This window comes from Marmota flaviventris, chromosome 3 (assembly GCF_047511675.1).
Source record: "Marmota flaviventris isolate mMarFla1 chromosome 3, mMarFla1.hap1, whole genome shotgun sequence".
In the NCBI taxonomy this organism is placed as follows: Eukaryota; Metazoa; Chordata; class Mammalia; order Rodentia; family Sciuridae; genus Marmota; species Marmota flaviventris.
The window spans coordinates 64,543,335-64,560,789 of NC_092500.1; the positions used below are offsets into that span (position 1 = coordinate 64,543,335).

The 17,455-nt window shown below is 45.7% G+C and overlaps 1 protein-coding gene across 1 annotated transcript; it reads left to right on the forward strand.

Annotated features, from left to right (window-relative positions):
• The first annotated feature begins 3,982 nt into the window (after positions 1 to 3,982).
• On the forward strand, positions 3,983 to 7,757 carry LOC139705011 (keratin, type II cytoskeletal 6C-like). The gene is made up of 9 exons (XM_071609184.1): positions 3,983 to 4,516; positions 5,082 to 5,296; positions 5,621 to 5,681; positions 5,833 to 5,928; positions 6,054 to 6,218; positions 6,710 to 6,835; positions 6,975 to 7,195; positions 7,392 to 7,426; positions 7,528 to 7,757. The coding sequence occupies exons 1-9, from the start codon at positions 3,983 to 3,985 to the stop codon at positions 7,755 to 7,757; spliced, it is 1,683 nt and encodes a 560-aa protein (XP_071465285.1).
• The last annotated feature ends 9,698 nt before the right edge of the window (positions 7,758 to 17,455 follow it).

Here is a 17,455-nt window from a genome sequence, read left to right on the forward strand (position 1 = left end):
TGACCTTCCAGTAAGAATTGAATATTAGGTTACCTAAAAAGTAAATGAAGAGTCCTTCTTTGAAGATGAATCCCATCTAGTTAATGAAGGCATGATAAAAATCAGAAAAAAAGACAAATTTATAATGAAATAGTGAAGTCATGAAATCAGAGAATTGAAGTAGTAAATCTGAGAATTGATCAGTAAACATTAAAATCTTACATGAGCCTTTATCCAAGATGGCACTGAATTCTAGGAAGGAAGCTCCTGCCCCTCCCAAAGCCAAATCCAAACCATAGATTTTGAAGTCCAAGAGGAGCACAGAAAGGGTGTCCACATCACCCACCTCCATCACTCCAGAGGGAGAAAAAACACCTTGGAAGAGCGAGCCCAGAGAAACAAGCTTGACCTCTGCACCATCACTAAGGTCCCCTACCACTGAGTCAGCATGAAGAGGAAAGACAACACTCTCATGCTCATTGTAGATGTCATGGTCAACAAGCATCAGATCCAACAGGCTGTGAAGAAACTCCACAACACTGATGTGGCCAAGGTCAGTGGCCTGCTCAGGCTGATGAAGAGAAGAAAGCATGTGTTCTACTGGCTCCTGATGATGATGCTTTGGGCCTTGCTGAAGAGTTTGGAATCATCTAATCTGAGTTCAACTAATAATTCTAATTATGCTTTTTTTCCCCACAATAAATAATAAATAAAATCTTCGTTGAAAATTTCGTGTATTTTGTAATGGAAGGAGCAAGCTAAAACCACTGAAATCCCCTCATCAGTCTTAACATGACTAAAAATTGGACAACCAACATTAGGTTCTTTGCAATGTGACACAACAGAGGGAGGACACCTCAGCAGCTACCACACAATCTTGCCTATGACAATGGATCTAATCTAATCAAGTTTCTACTATGATTCTTAGTCGTACCTAGGAAAAACTGAGGCTAGAAGAATTGGGTGATACCAGGAAGAAATAATGAGCCAAATCCAGCATAAGGACACTTTATAGAAAGAAACTAAAAATTTTCTCCACAGATCAACAGCATATCAAAGAAAAGGACAAGTTCTGCTATCGGATCAAGGATCTTAAGAGATGCAGCCCAATGTGGTAGGTGAACCTAGTTAGGACATTGTTTCAAGAAAAGCAGCCATAATAATGCATCTTTGAGATAATCAGAAGGTCACAATATGAGGTGGCATTAGATTTCATTAAGGGATGAAAAACACAATAATGAAAAACACAATAATTTTATGCAATTAAATTATAAATTTATTATTAGACATACAAACAGACATTTACAGGCCACTTAATTTCTAGATTTTCTGTAAGATATTTCAACCAAAAAGTAGTAGATACATGAAACAATGATGAGAAAATACTGGTACACGGAGGTTTCTATATTCATCACTTTCATTGAATCCGCTTGCAGATTTCAATAATGCAAAGTTTGTGTAAGCAATAAAATAGCTTGTTACATTAAGAAAAACACAAATACGTTTTACAATTTCTAGTGACAGGAAAAAAAATGATGTCCTATTAGGAAACCTTCAGGTGATTCAAAAATGACTCTAAGGAAGATCAAGGCCCTGAGAGCAATGACAATTAATTAAATAAAATTGTTTTCATGAAGTTATAGTGGAAAAAATTTTAACTAATTTAGGTTAATATTTTAAATGTGGTAACTTAAATACAAATAGATGAATGGGTGGTTTCTGAATTTCACCTAGTAAGGGAAAGAGAGGCATTTCCCCCTTCTTAGAAATTACCTAAAAACAACATAGAGGACAAGAAATATAAAGGCAGATTCCACCCTCAAAAAAACAAAATAAAAGATTTAAAACCAAAAAATAAAAGAACGTTCTCACAGAAACCAAAATCAAAATGAAATTGTTCAGAAAGCTCAGAGAAAAGATGCCCACAGCTGCAGCTTTCAAAAAACAAAAAATCCAGTGAAGGACACTCTCAAAACAAACAAATCAAAATCAGACAACATGGCAACCACAATGGAAAACCAAACAAAGCCTAACACTGAGGTCTTGCTACAAGCCAGTCGCTGTTGACTCATGAAACTCACCTACATCAACGTAGAGGGCATGTCCTCGGGTGGATATCCAAGAATCCCTGTTTGAAGCCAACAGAACTGGGTGTGCGAGCCACAGTCAGGACCCCATTCATCAAGAAGTTTCTTAAAACTGGGAAGGCAGAGCTAAATAAGGCAGCAGAGAAAAGACCTCGGGGTAGCATTTAGGTGGTAAAGCAAAGAAAGCAGAGAAATGGCAAACCATGAGCCTCTGTGTGCAGTGATCTTTGTAGGGTTGGTTGAGTTAAAGAATAAAGGAATTATTCACACAGACCTGTGTTACAATGAGAATTCTTGTTACCACAGAAATGGCCTTGGCCCCTCATATCAGAATACTTTTTTGCAAATGGCAGTTCCAGAAGGCATTCATCTCATCCAAAGATGAGAACGTGCCAAAAAAGAACCATGACAGGATCCACACTCTAAAGATGAAAGCAATAGAAAAATAAGGTAAACATTTATTTATTTATTTAAATACCTTTCTACATTGCCGCTATCTCTGTACACATATAAACCCCCACCTCTCTAGTAGGCTCTTTCTCATACATGTCCTTGTAACAGCACAGAAACGTCCAACTAAAATTGTGAGAAAGATACAAAAGGAACTGATAACATTAATTGCCTCCATATATAGGAACTGGGTGAGGATGGCCTTGAACATATATTTTATTCCTTCAACATGTACTATAAAACAATTAACAAAAATTTTTAAAAAGAATTATGAATTTAATTTGTAAATATATGAATGAATGCGTAGAAAACAATGTCTAATACTTAAATAGGCAATCTACTATATGTTCACAAGGAATGTTTATATATAGAGAGAAGTCTTAATACATTTCTAATGTTTACTATCAGTTGGTAGAAAATAGAAAGGACAAAGTAGCATGTCAGATGAACCCCAGGAACACGCAATCAGAAATACCCACAGACTGAAAGACTATATATGACAATTCACCTAATTATCTTAACAAATAAATCAAGGGAAAATGAAGGGATATTTTAAATTTTTAATTATTTGAAAGACATTTAAAATATATGTCACTCAAATAATACATACATGGTACTTATTGGGAATCCAGATTTGGAAAAAAACAAAATATAAAATTAGTAATATCAAGAGGGATATTGGGAGATCCAATAGACATTTGTTGACTTTAAGGAATGCATACATTTTTAAAATCTAAAAATGGTTTATGACTATGTTCAAAGGGTATATCATTTTGATGCTGACATTGAATTATTCACTGAAAAATAATACAGTCAATGATTTGTTTTCAAATAGTCTGGAGTTGGAATATGGCAGATTATGGAAGAAATAAGTGTGTCCATGACATAGAAATAGTTAAAGCTATGTGACCGATATAGAGGCAACCTTTATGTTTCTTCTAATCTCTACCTGGTTCACACTTCATATAAAGAAAAAACAATTTATAATTACCATTTGTAATCATTGGGGGAAAAGGTAATCTTTCTATTAAGTCTTATGCAGTAGATTTCTTTGGATCCCTATTTTCTCTGTTAGGAGAAAAGAAAGATTGGGGAGAGGACACTCAGGATGCTCTGAGACATGGGAGAACCTTTGTTAGGATAATGACTAACTCCCAGCAACAGTGAATTGAGAATAGTCTTATTGTACTGAGATCAAGTCACAGCTGTAGGCAGAAGCGTTTTCCCTGACTAAAGGAAGCCAAAAATGCAATCTGGTTATTTCATAACTTTTCTAATAATCCAGGTGTGATCTCACTGTTTGTAAAGCCCAGCCCTTCCCAATCTGCAAGCTCACCTTCCAGCCCTGAGCCCAGCCCACTCACACCATATATAAGCTCTGCCTCAGTCCATCTCCTTCATCTGCTCCTCTCTGCTCTGCCCTCCAGCCTCTCTCGCCTTGCCCAGCCTTCTCGTCTCCAGGCACCATGACCAGCAAGTCCACCACGAGGATCCAGAGCAGCAGCAGCAGCCGCAGAGGCTTCAGTGCCAGCTCAGCCAGAGCCCCAGGGCTCTGCCGCTCTGGCTTCAGCAGCATGTCTGTGTCCCGCTCCAGGGGCAGTGGTGGCATGGGAGCGGCATGCAGAGGCGCAGGCTTTGGCAGCAGGAGCCTCTATGGCACAGGGGCCTCCAAGAGGATCTCCATTGGAGGGGGCAGCTGCGTCATGGGCGGCCGATATGGCAGCGGAGTTGGAGGTGGCTTCGGCTTCAGCAGTGGATTTGGTTTTGGAGGTGGAGCTGGTAGTGGCTTTGGGCTCGGTGGTACAGCTGGCTTTGGTGGTGGCTATGGGGGCTCAGGCTTTCCCGTGTGCCCCCCTGGAGGCATCCAAGAGGTCACCATCAACCAGAATCTCCTGACTCCTCTGAACCTGGAAATCGACCCCACCATCCAGCGGGTGAGGACCGAGGAGCGTGAGCAGATCAAGACCCTCAACAACAAGTTCGCCTCCTTCATCGACAAGGTGAGACATGACCCTATCCAAAAACCTGCTGAGAATCTTTGAAAAAATGCCAAAGACAGAGGGGAGAGGGAAGAATTTTCAGGCTTTGTGCAAATACCTTGATGTTTTGTAGGGGTTCCCATTTGCTCCTAAGTCCTACATTTGGGGGCCCCTTTCTTAGTTGGACTGGCAGCCAGAGCCTGATTCTCATTCAGAGGTGATCCACGAAGGGCTCCATGATTACTATTGCAGAGAGAGGCAAGCTCGGTGCCCCACTGTAGCACGGCTGAGGCACAGGAAGGCAGATGTGTTCACCTGGTGGCAGCCCGAGTGCCTTCAAGGCTCTCAGCACGAGGCCACCCACAGCTCCAGCCAGCTCTTCCAGGTTTTGCCTAGGCCCTGCAGGATGGACCCATCTTCCCTAGAAGAATGAGGTTGGGTACTTCACTCTGGACCTCCCTTCTGAGACCCAGGAGGGCAGGGCACATGGAAAAGTTTAGGGGACAGCCGGTGACATACAAGAGTGAGGAGAACATGGAAACAAGAAATGCAAGCTTTTCTTTCTTCACACTCTGCTCCCCTCCAGGTGCGCTTCCTGGAGCAGCAGAACAAGGTCCTGGACACCAAGTGGACCCTGCTCCAGGAGCAGGGCACCAAGACTGTGAGGCAGAGCCTGGAGCCTTTGTTCGAGCAGTACATCAACAACCTCAGGAGGCAGCTGGATGGGATCCTGGGGGAGAGAGGCCGCCTGGACTCAGAACTGAGGAGCATGCAGGACCTGGTCGAGGACAATAAGAAAAAGTAGGTTAAAGAGGAATGGGCTCAGGATCCCAAGGCTCACACTTAGACATGAATGAGTGGCCAGGGCTAGATGTGGGCATGACCACTGAGCACTATATGTTCATTGAGGTGAATATCAAAATTCAAGGCTAGAAGAAAATAAAATAAAGAAAAGTAGGGTATCAATAAACACAGGAGGCCAAAGATCTGAAAAATGAAGGCACCTTCAGGATCTCTGTGGCACAGAGTTGGATATTCTCTATCTATGGACAGTGTTAGATCCCAGACTGCTTTTCAGCTTCAACCACACACTAGCTCAGATGTGTGTCAACCCTCTTCTCCTAGATACGAAGATGAAATCAACAAACGCACAGCAGCAGAGAATGAGTTTGTGACCCTGAAGAAGGTGAGCTGATTAATCAGGGTTCTAGTTTCTTGCTCAAGGAGAGACATGACTCTGCATCCCCCTCCCATCTCACAAGACCATTGCCATGGTGATAAAATGGGGGCTGGGCAGGAGGGCTCAGCTGACTCCAAACTGTCTGCTCTTTCCCCAGGATGTGGATGCTGCCTACATGAATAAGGTGGAACTGCAAGCCAAGGTGGACAGTCTCACAGATGAGATCAACTTCCTCAGAGCCATCTATGAGGCAGTGAGCATCTCTACCCCTTTTCCTTCACTCAGATGGGTTCTGCAGGGTGGAGAGTCCTATGTCCCCATTGGGTACCTTGGTAAGCAGCCCAGGCCAAGATGACCTTAGGACCTTGTGCTCTGCAGGAACTGTCTCAGATGCAAACCCACATCTCAGACACTTCTGTGGTGCTGTCCATGGACAACAACCGCAACCTGGACCTGGACAGCATCATCGCCGAAGTCAAGGCCCAATATGAGGAGATCGCTCAGAGGAGCCGGGCTGAGGCTGAGTCCTGGTACCAGACCAAGGTGAGCAGTGACTTGGCAGCCGCTAAGGAGGCCCCAGCCCCACCCTGAGCTCGAGAAGCCTCCTGACTTCATGGGGGAATTACTGAAAGGAGGCTCTCACAGAAGCTGTACCCCACAGGCTTAGAACAAACTCTCTCAGATATGATGTCCGTGTCTAGGAAGCAGAAGAACCACTCCCAGGCAGGAGCAAGCTCCCATAGATAAGGACCAAGTCATCTTTGCTTAAACTTCATTCTCACTGATGGCTCTCAGAGACACAGAGCACAACTTTGTCAGTCCCTGAAAGAACTAAGAAGTCTCTGGTTCCCTAACTGAGATGTTCTGTGGCTTGATTCCACTGTGTCCAGCCAGTTAACATCAACTTTTCTAAAATTCATTGAGGAGAAGCCAATAGGTGGAGATAACTCACTGACTGACTCCGAAGCGAGACAGCATTGTGCACATGTAAAACCCCACGCATTCTCTGTCTCCCTCTCCCCCCTGCACGACAGTATGAGGAGCTGCAGGTCACAGCAGGCAGACATGGGGATGACCTGCGCAACACCAAGCAGGAGATTGCTGAGATCAACCGCATGATCCAGAGGCTCAGATCGGAGATCGACCACGTCAAGAAGCAGGTACAGGGCAGAGACAGGGGCGGGGCTGCTTGTCCATGCAGTCCAGCCTCCCGGGCTCTTCTTCACTGGGCAGGAAGAGCAGGGATGAGCCTCCTGGAAGGCCCAGGCTCCAAGCTCATTTCCTTGCTTCCCCTTGCAGTGCGCCAGCCTGCAGGCCGCCATTGCTGATGCGGAGCAGCGTGGGGAGATGGCCCTCAAGGATGCCAAGAGCAAGCTGGAAGGGCTGGAGGACGCCCTGCAGAAGGCCAAGCAGGACATGGCCAGGCTGCTGAAGGAGTACCAGGAGCTCATGAATGTCAAGTTGGCCCTGGACGTGGAGATCGCCACCTACAGGAAGCTGCTGGAAGGCGAGGAGTGCAGGTGGGTGACACACCCCTCTGAGCACCTGTGGGAGGGGTCTGGCCCTGAGCAGGGGATTGTGGCCAGTAATGATGGGTGCTGTCAAGAGACTCTCTGGATCAGGGGTGGGAGGTCTCCATGAGCCTCGGGTGGAGGCTTCTCCTGGGATCAGGTATGGGCTGTGGAGGGCTCATCCTCTGTGTTCCTCTCCTCCTAGGCTGAGTGGCGAGGGCGTTGGACCCGTCAACATCTGTAAGTACTTGGCTTGTCTGCCTCCCAGTTGTTGACCTTGTGAGCTGGCTCAGGTGACAGAGTGAGCTCACGGTGTCTGTGTCCTGTTGTCCTCCCTACAGCTGTGGTGCAGTCCACTGTGTCCAGCGGCTATGGCAGCGCTGGGGGTGCCGGCAGTGGCTTCGGACTGGGCGGAGGCAACAGCTACTCCTACAGCAGTGGTCACAGCCTTGGAGGTGGCTTCAGTTCTGGCAGTGGCAGAGGCATCGGGGGTGGCCTCAGCTCCTCTGGTGGCAGCAGCTCCACCATCAAATACTCCTCCACCTCCTCCAGCAGGAGCTACAAGCACTGAAGTCCTGCACTGGCCCTTGTCCCACACTGCTCAGCCCTCTGGTGTAGAGCCCTCTGCTCAGGATCTTTTCCTCCTCTGCCTCCACCTCTGCTCTCTAGCTGGGGCTGCGGAAGGCCCCTGCTCTCCTGCCTCCTCTGTCTACCTTCTCCTCTGAGTTTCCACAGCTCATCTGTAGAATGTCAATAACCATTGTCACTCAGACATGGGAACATCGTTGTGATGTTCCTTTGTATAAGAATTGCCATTATTCTGTGATGCCTATTCCATATGCTCCATTTAAGAACTGAACATGAGTCCACTTCAGACAAGGAGTCCTCCCTCTGATTTCTAACTTCCCTGTTGTTGTAGCTGCCTTCCGGGATTCCTCATCTGCCCCATGCATGGTCTTGCTGTTCCCTTGGCAATGAACGCTATGTGACATAACCCCTCTGGTGTTTTGAGTCTGTATCCCCACACTATTTTTCTCTGGTCTCTTTGGCTTTATTTGTTCTCTTAAATAAAGTACATTTTAAATATATTTTAAGGGTTTTTTGTTGTTGTTGATAATTTTCATGCTCCATATTGACTCTGAATCTCTCTTTCTACAAACTGTTCATCATCTTTGGGGGACCATCCCTCTCCCACTGACAGTGCACCGTGCTCCATACCTAATGTGATGTAGGAATTTTCTAGATGGAGATCACCAATACTCTTCAGCCTTCCACACTTCAGGATTTTCCCCCCAAGTAGAGTCTTTTAAAAAGCATTAAGACTAGGAGGGAATTGGGTCCTGGAAGATGGATCAGCACAATCTTATAACTGAAGTTCACTTATTTTTTTCTTTTGTTACCATCATTTTGTGGCTTGGTCCCTCTGTTATCTCTGAGACTCCTTCAGAAACTCCACCTCCCATTCCCCCACCCCTGGGAGACACTACACAGATCCTACAAAATAGAAACTGTTGGCAAGAAGGCACAATACTCATCTCTCTCTCTCTCTCTCTGATTATTAATATAACTGTTGCAGAGATTGCTTTGATACAAACCCTTAGATGTATCAATCAAACCACATAGTACAGAGAGGAGCATCCAGGACCTCAGGGTGTGGATTTGTAGCCACATGCTGCTAAATGTGTTGGATGAATTTGACACAACCCAGACGTACTTGAGTTCAAGGAAGATGCCTCTTGCAAGAGGCTGGTTAAACACATAGAACTATACACCTAAAAATGGTGAATTTATTTGTCTATACCTCACACCTTAATAACCCTGAAAAAAAAGTGAAGCTGTAAAAGTCAATAAAATCAATCACTAAAATCTCAAAGCAGTGTTGGTTAATGATTTTGTTTTAAAGTACTGTTGGCACAGATGAGATTAAACCATGTTCCATGTTGGTCAATGACTCAGATTAGTGAGGACGTGGTTCTTAAGATCTTTGTCACTTGGCATTAGGATGTTTAAAATTTTTTTAAATTTTACACATCTATGCAAATTTTGACAAGCAAAACTAGATGTGGGAGGTTCATTTAAATCTGTCTAGATATCAATGTCTTTGACCTTTAGGCAGAGACAAACTCTCTAGATTTTAGGCCATGTTTACACAAGCTTATTCTGGAGTCTGGCTAATCAGACATTCCACAGCATGTCTTAACTATAAGAAAAAGAATACATAGCACGGGAAACTTCCACTAGAACAACAATACCCATCTCAACTGTAATGGTAATTTGCTAATTTCAAGCCACAATGGATACCTTCTCTGATCAGATTAGGTCTAATCTGTTTACATGGCTGTTACAGGTAGGCAAGGGTCTTACTCCTGGACAGATCACTAGGCAGAAGCTTGGGAGTTGGGGAGACTTTGGGATTAGTGATTTCCCTCTGTGTCTACCACTGCAGTCTGAGGTCAAGGCAAGATAGAAGCAGACCTTGAAACTGCCACACTGGACAAAGCCCAGAAGCTGATAGAGAAACATCCCAAAGTGGCAAGACAGACTCAGTTCTCCTCTCCCTGTGGAGAACTCCAGGACAGTAGGCCACCTACAGGTACCCCTTCTGTGAAGGCCATGCAAGGACCCAATTGTGAAGAGGCCAACTGGATGCCAGCTGATTGCTGGTTAGAGCAGGCATTATTACTATCCCTGTCACGTATGAATAGGGTCATCCAGACAAAACAGAGTACACCCAGTTAAATTTGAACTTCAGAAAAACAATAAAAATATTTTAGTATGTTGCAAATATTGCATGGAATGCACTTATACTAAAATATTATTTGTTGTTTACCTGTACTGCACATCTGTATTTTTATGCTAAATCTGGTAACCCTGCCTAGATGATAGATCTGTCCTCATACTGAATGTGATGAGGGCAAGGGTGGCTGGACTGTTGCTTTGGATTTCTGCTGAAGGACAGACAATAGGCAAGGACCAAATATAAATCCCTTTCCTCTGCACCTTCCCCTCACCGTCATCTCAGGTCTCTGCTTCATGCACCTGCCCCACTCCAGCAGCCTGGGCTCTCCTAAGGGCTTTTAGTCTTTGTGGTCCTCTTTGTCACTCCTTCGATATAGTCCTACAATTTCTCAAGACTGATCCTCCAGCTGGTGGCCCATAGGTTGTTTTAAAAGACAATGTATTTATTATGTTTGTTATTTATTAAAAGATATTAACCCAGAAAAAAGGAGAGACACAAAGAGGTTAAAATACTAAGTTTTTGATTGTGAGGAGTGAGAACTTGGATAATTACTATTTTTCTTTTTGTGCTTTTCTGCTACATAAGAATAAGTGTCCTGCTGCCCGGCCCCACTGCAATACCACTTTTATTACACACTGAATTCACACGTTTTCTCTTCAGTCACATTGATCTCTGTGCCTGATTACACCATTGTAGAGCTTTATATGACAGCTTTTTATATACATTGTTTCCTGATTCAGCAAGTCCTACTCATGGTTTGTTTTCAGTATTTTCTGGTTACTCTTCTTGTTTGCTGCATCGTTTTCTCTTATCTAAAGGTAGCATGTGAATATTGTTGACTTCTGTACCTTGTTCTTGTACCCAATCACCTTGTTAAACTTCATCCCCATTTTAAAGATGAGAAAACCAAGCCTCAAAAAAGTTAAGTAACATGACAACGAAGAGGCAGAGCAGGATCCAAGGGTTGATGGGCCTCGATTCGTAATCTGTGCTTCTCCCCTTCTCTGGGATGTGTGGTCTCACGTGGACTCAGGCTTCTTCAGCTCCCCTTTGGCCTTTGGCCTTTGGCCATAGGGAGGGACTGACCCGTGCCTTCTCTTGGCTCCAGCCTCTTGCATTTCTTGCCCTCTGGTGGAGGCACCCCTGCCCTGGGCTGCCAAAAGCAGTGGCAGGAGCTCTCTCTTCACCTCAGTGAAGCAATGCTGGTCCATGACCTCAGCTGATGACATACACACCAGCAAAAACACCAAGCAACGCCTCCCCTCTAGCCTGGGGAGTCCAGCCCACACTAGGAGGAAGATGATTGCTTTTTCCCAGGCTGGGTCTGTTGCCACTATCTCCTCCTTTAGCTGTGAACTCTGGCCAGTTTTGTCCTTCCTCTTTCCAAGAGCCTCTCTAAAGCCTCCTTTCCACTTTTCCCACTTTGACTTCTTGTCTACTCCTGGGCGATGAGGAAGGAAGGAGTAGAGTGTGACCATCATTAGCTCGTTACATTTGCCTCTGAAAATATCTTCACAATTCACTCCTATGTGCCCTCTGTCATTTATCAGTCCAGCAGTCACTTGGCAATGTAGTCAAAGGCAGCCTATGGCATGGCAAGGTTCTGGACCCTAAAGAATAATTTAAAGGAATGTAGGTACATTGTTAAGTGCGGCTGACTTATGGGTCTCCTGTGAGCAAACCTTCTCACCTGCCCAAGCTAGAACTCTACCCATAACACACACAAACACACACACACACACACACACACACACACACAGAGAGAGAGAGAGAGAGAGAGAGAGAGAGAGAGAGCCCCAGAGGCAAGGCAATGAATGCCAAGTGTGAAGGCCCATGAGAAATGGCAAGCCAGCTTCAGGGGTGCTCAGTAGCACCCATTCCTTCAAGGACAAAATTTTTAAAATGTAGGGAAACCCTGCTTCAATACTAAACCTATAAAATACCATGATGCCCAAATAACATTATCATAGCAGAGTATATACATGCGGATCTTACAGAAACATTCAGCACTCAAAACAAACTAGAAGCCTCACTTCCATTTATTACCCAATAATATCTCATAAATTATTCCAGAAAGAATCTATATTCATCCCTAAAACTTCCCTCCAGGGAATACATTCCTGTTTGGTATTAGAAGGTAGAAGTAATTGAATCCCACTTGGTGAAATTTAAGTTTACTCCCTAGTGGTATCAATAATAACAATGACAAAGAAACAGATTGGTCTCTGATCACAATTCCTTTCTCCTTTCCTCATACCTCCTATTTCCCAATTCATTCGTCATTTGCATGAGTTTTTGGGCTCCCTCAAGGGCTGGCCAACTCTTGCTTAATAAACTAGTGCTCAGGGGTGAATGAAAGGCACTTGCAAGTATTTCCTTTAAAAGGAATTTGTCTCTCTCATTGGCCTGATGAAGCACATCCAGAATATGCACAGGGTAGGAATCACACAGAGGGCACTGGGGCATCTGCCCATGAGGTCATTGCCATTTATCCCTTTCCCTGGAAGGGAGGAGAGAGTAGTATCCTGGCTGCTCATCATGGACACAGAGCTGGTCTGCTTCGTGGACACCATTTCTTCCATAGATTCCAGTAGGACATCTCTCTGATTTTACCCTCTGCAAGCTGCATGTTGATCAATTGCACTTGGATTGCATACCAAAAGAGCTGACTAATGAGACAGCCCTGTGCCGTGTCCTTCTTCAAAGAGACTAATTCCCTTGTACTAATGAGTCATGGGCCCTAATGTTCCTTTCCTCTATATCCAGGCTTTGGAATATTTACCCTTCTTAAAGAAGAGCAAGAAAAGGTTCTTGTTCTACAGTTATATCCAGTCAACCAGTCCCAGTTCAATGGCTCTGTTTCCCAAAATCATCATCAATGTCATTGTTGCCACCTTGTTACCAGTGACTGATTTGGTACTGCAGGTCAGTTGGGCATTGTACAGCTCAGAATGAGGCAGGAACTCCTAGACAAGTATGGGTGCCCCTTGGAACTAGCCTTCCTAGGGATCATGGGAAACACAACCCACATTCAGATGGTCCTGTCCTTGGAAACACCCAGGTAAACAGTGCATCACCTAGATGTCTCATGTAGGAGTGCAGCTTGATACAGACGAGGTAGGTATATGTTCTGCAGATGAATGCAATCCCATCCCAAGTGTGGGTGGATTCACTCTGTGATTTATCCCTGAGAAATGTTTAAGCCAAGCCAGCCTGCTGAACCTCCCCTTCTATGCTCCAGGGCTGATTCCTGCAGTCTTCTGTGAGTGCCCAAAATGTGATATTTGAAGCCAAAAGTGTGAGCAAGGCTCATCTGAAATCCTCAAGTCCCATCCAGAGATGAATCTCACTACTCCTTGAATTTCACATTTTCTAATTCCATCATTATATGACTATTGCTTAGACATGTTGGGTTTATCTTCCACAGCTCAGCAAGCCCCTAAGACGTGGGAATTATAAAGAATGATAATTTTCCAGCCTGGAGATCCATGTGGCATGGGAATAGAGCACTGTGCTAGGGGATAGGAGATGATGATCCTAGTCCCAGTTTTATTCTCAATTTCCTGTAGGACTCTGGGCCTCACTCTCCTCACCCATAAAATATGGGACCTCTATATTGTGCACTTCATGAACTTTGTTGGACCTGAGGTAGATAAAAAAGGCCTGGGCACTGCCCATGCACTCACAGCTGGTCACTGCCTGGTCACCAAGAACAGCACCCTTCCAGGTGTCTAAAGGCTCCCAGTGCACATCTGGGCTACCTCTAAGGTGACAGCTCACCAGTATGACCCACTTTCTTGTTACAATGTGGGATACTTTTCTCCATCCATTGTTATGTCCCTGTGCCAAGCATATCACAGGTCCCCAACATGTGTTTCTTAAAAGAACGAATGAATGAATGAATGCACAAGTGCAATCTATTTGAAGGCTCAAGTCAGAAGTGTTTCTTAGACCTAACTAGGCTGAGAGAAGGAAGCCAGGATGCAAGATGGAGTCATGAGTTTTCAGGATGTTTAAGTTCATGAAAACAGAGGCAGCACCAGGCCTGGCATAGGGGTGAGGTGCCTGCTTCTGGCTCTTACTTCCTACCAGGTGACACATCCCCCAACCCTCAGCAGCAACCACCAGACCAGTCACAAGCCAATGAGGTGGTGTCAACAGCGTCCCTCAGTGTGCCAGTATCATCCAGCCCACCAGTCTGTGCCCACGGGCTGTGGCTCTGTGCCAGTGCTCAGCATGCCGGTTTTCTAGGTCTTGCACTCCTCAATTCAGAGTGGCTGCTGGGTGCCCTCCTCTGAGGAAAAACTGGAGCAGCATCTCATCCCCCCCCCCACCACCCCCACTTTCCTCTCACCAGTTTCCTCGTTGGGCAGCTTCATCTCTGCAAAAACTAGAGAGACTTGGTGGATGAAGCATCCCCATTCTGGGAACAAACAAGGCCATGAAAGTGGTTGGGAGGAATGGCCAAGGAACACTTGGAAGCCTGTCTTGTCTAAAACCTTCCAGTGATTTCTACAGAGATGCTGACATCTTAGCCACTCCTCCCCCTACGAAGTCCCCAACTGTGTGTCACCAGCAGCAGGGAGTTTTTCTCTTTGGGTTTTATAAGGTCAGGAAAGCTCAGAGCAAATGTGGGGAGCAGAGAGATTTAGGAATCAGCAAGCACATGACTTGGGTCCAGTTTATCTGAGAAGCTTTCTTTAGATGGGGGAGTTTTGAGCAGAATTACAGAATTATAGTTTTTGTTCCCACACTGACCCTGGTTTCCTCATCTGCATGGCTTCTTCAGGTTTTAAAAGACAAATTCTGCTCCTTTGCTTCACTTTTCTTTCCGGATGCACTCAGTCAGCAGCACATGCATGTTAGATTGCTGTTTTGTGGAAGTTTTTAGTGCCTGTGTTGAGCTTTGTACAGGTACATCTGTTGGCTGTGTCAAGCACTTGATCATGAAGCAAAGGGACAGCTCCATCTTGCTTTTCTTAAACACAAGTTTGAATGATAAGAGTACACCAAAGTGGTCTCAAGGGCTGTCTGTAGCCTGCAGAAGGATCTGCAGCAGCCCATCCATCGGGGTCCATGAGAAAGGCCTGATCTGTTTGACCAGTGGAAGGAGCAGATGAGTGACACTGGCTACATGTTGGTAAAGTCCCAAGTCCTTAATCTCAAGAGATGATTGAGATCAACTGGTCTGTCAGTGCCCTTTGGAGACTGATAATGATCAGTTAATGCAGGAGCAAGAGGGTCGTGAGGAAGAAGGTCTGAGCCCCTTAGAGGCAGGCTGGGTGGCACCTACTAGACATTGCAAATATTGAGGAAGTATGGCTGTCCCTGCATGAATAGTCAAGGTAGATAAATGTTTCTGGCTGGGCTACCTCAGGGTCCACTGCAAAAGTTACCTTCTCCACACTCGGCCCAAGGAGCATGCCAAGGGGAGACCCAAGTTACAACTGCACCTGCAAAACACCTCTGCTCCCCCTCCTCTTCCAGCATGCGCTCCAGGAGAGAAGGGGCTTTTGTCTGCTTTGTTCATAGCTATTACCTCCTATGTCTAGTACAGTGAGTACTGGCACATGACAGGTGCTAATATATACTTACTCACTAAAGCCAGGACTCCCTCAGAGAGGAGGAGGGGTGCAGAAGCAATCTTGCATATTGGGCAATGGCGGGGCAGTGACTGTGGCCTGGGTCATCAGACCAGTCTGCTATGGAGAGAGGCATTTTGTCTAGGCTCCTCCTTTGGCCTTGATTAAAAGCCAATGCTCCATGGTGCATACCCAACTTCTAACCCTGAGGAGGTGTATCTCTACATCTTCCCTCTACCTCCACAACCTGATTGCCACTGGTACAGCCTCCTTGGAATCAGTCACCTGCTAAAGGCCTTTGTGTCCCTCTGAGGCAGATGGGAACACACTGAGCAGGAGGGGCACACCTCAGGAAAATAGAGGGCTTGGCTGTCCCAGCTTTGGGTGCCAGAGTGCATAGCCTGCCCTTGAACCACCACTCCTCCAAACCTCAAGAAAACTTCACCCAAACATACTCAATAATATAGAGTTGGAGAGACTCAAGAATGCTTGGAGAACAGAAGGGAATATAAGCCAGATACCCTCGATCACACGAACTTCTGCCACATTTCAATTTAGGGAGCTTAGGAGGCAATTTGAGGAGAAAAGAAGCTACCCAAGCCTCAGTGGTAGATTAACCCCCAGGCCAGCAGAAAACCATCACGCTGAAGAACAGGCCACACACAAGGGTCCTGAAGGACAAACTTCGGTACAGTTTATCTGAGAAGGTTTCTTGGGATGGGAAGTTTTGAGCAGAATTACAGAGGGAGTTTAAAACAACACCAAACCCTTCCTGACAGAGAGCAAAGGACAATAACAGTTAAGTTTCGAGCTTTCAAGAGTGTGATGACACAGGCTGTCAAGTGGGCCTGGTGTCCTAGGCATTCATTGTCCACTAGGGTAAAGGTCACAGTGCAGGGGAAAGGTCAGAAGGGGGAAGAGGGAAGAAAGACTCACCTCTGTCAATGTAGCTTACCAACTGCCACTAGTAAGACGATGTCGTTAGAAAACCACCATCCTGGTGGGAACATTAGAGAGATGAGGAGGAGGAAGAATAAGAATAAGCAGACCAGAGGTCATGGCTGAGAGAAACAGGAGTGGAAATGAGATGGCCATGCCTGAAAGTGGGATTCCCAGGAGGGAGAGTGGGAAAGGATGGAATAGGCAGGAAAGTAGGCAGCCTGGAGCCAGCTTCCCCCTGGTGGCACTCAGGCAGACAGTGGGACTTCCATTCCTTCCTTTGGGCATCTCAGAGCCAGTTCCGCTCCGGAGCCCAGACCCTTACCAACCTTTATTCTGTGGAAAGCTCCAAGGAGTTTACTCAGCTCATCTCAGAAAACAAACAAGCGTTCCTTCTGGGAGACAGATTGTCATGTAATGAGGAGTATAGAAAACAAAGATATTTATTCTTCCCACTGGAGAAGACAGACCTGCACCACCCAGGCTAGGCCCTGGGTACATTGGCAAGCCGTTGAGAGAATTCCTGAGCTCTTCCTGGCCTATGTCAACAAAAGTTGTGATTCAGAGGTTCCCTGTGGAACCTGAGACTCGCAGACAACGTCTAACTGGAGCAGAGGCCCAGCCCCTGACCAGAGCCTCAGGGAGGAGGTTGCTGAAGACAGAGGTCCACCACTCCAAGTGCCAAGTTGCCATTCCAAGCAGGTGAGCGCATCTGCCAGCCACTGGCTACCCATGTGCTTCTCAAAGGACAGCTGTGTGGAAGGACCATGGCACCTGGCTCTGCTCACCAAAGAGGTCATGATAGCCTGCCTTCTGCATTAATCACTTGCCTCACTTCCTTATCCACACAATGGAGACTGAATATCTATCATTTCCTCTCTCACTCGCCCATCCTTCAAACCCACAGCAAGAAACAAGGTCAACAAAATCAAGATAATCTAGCCATTTCTCTGGGTGAATGTCCCCATAGTAGAGATAAGGGGAGGAGAAACAGGAAGAAGGGGGACA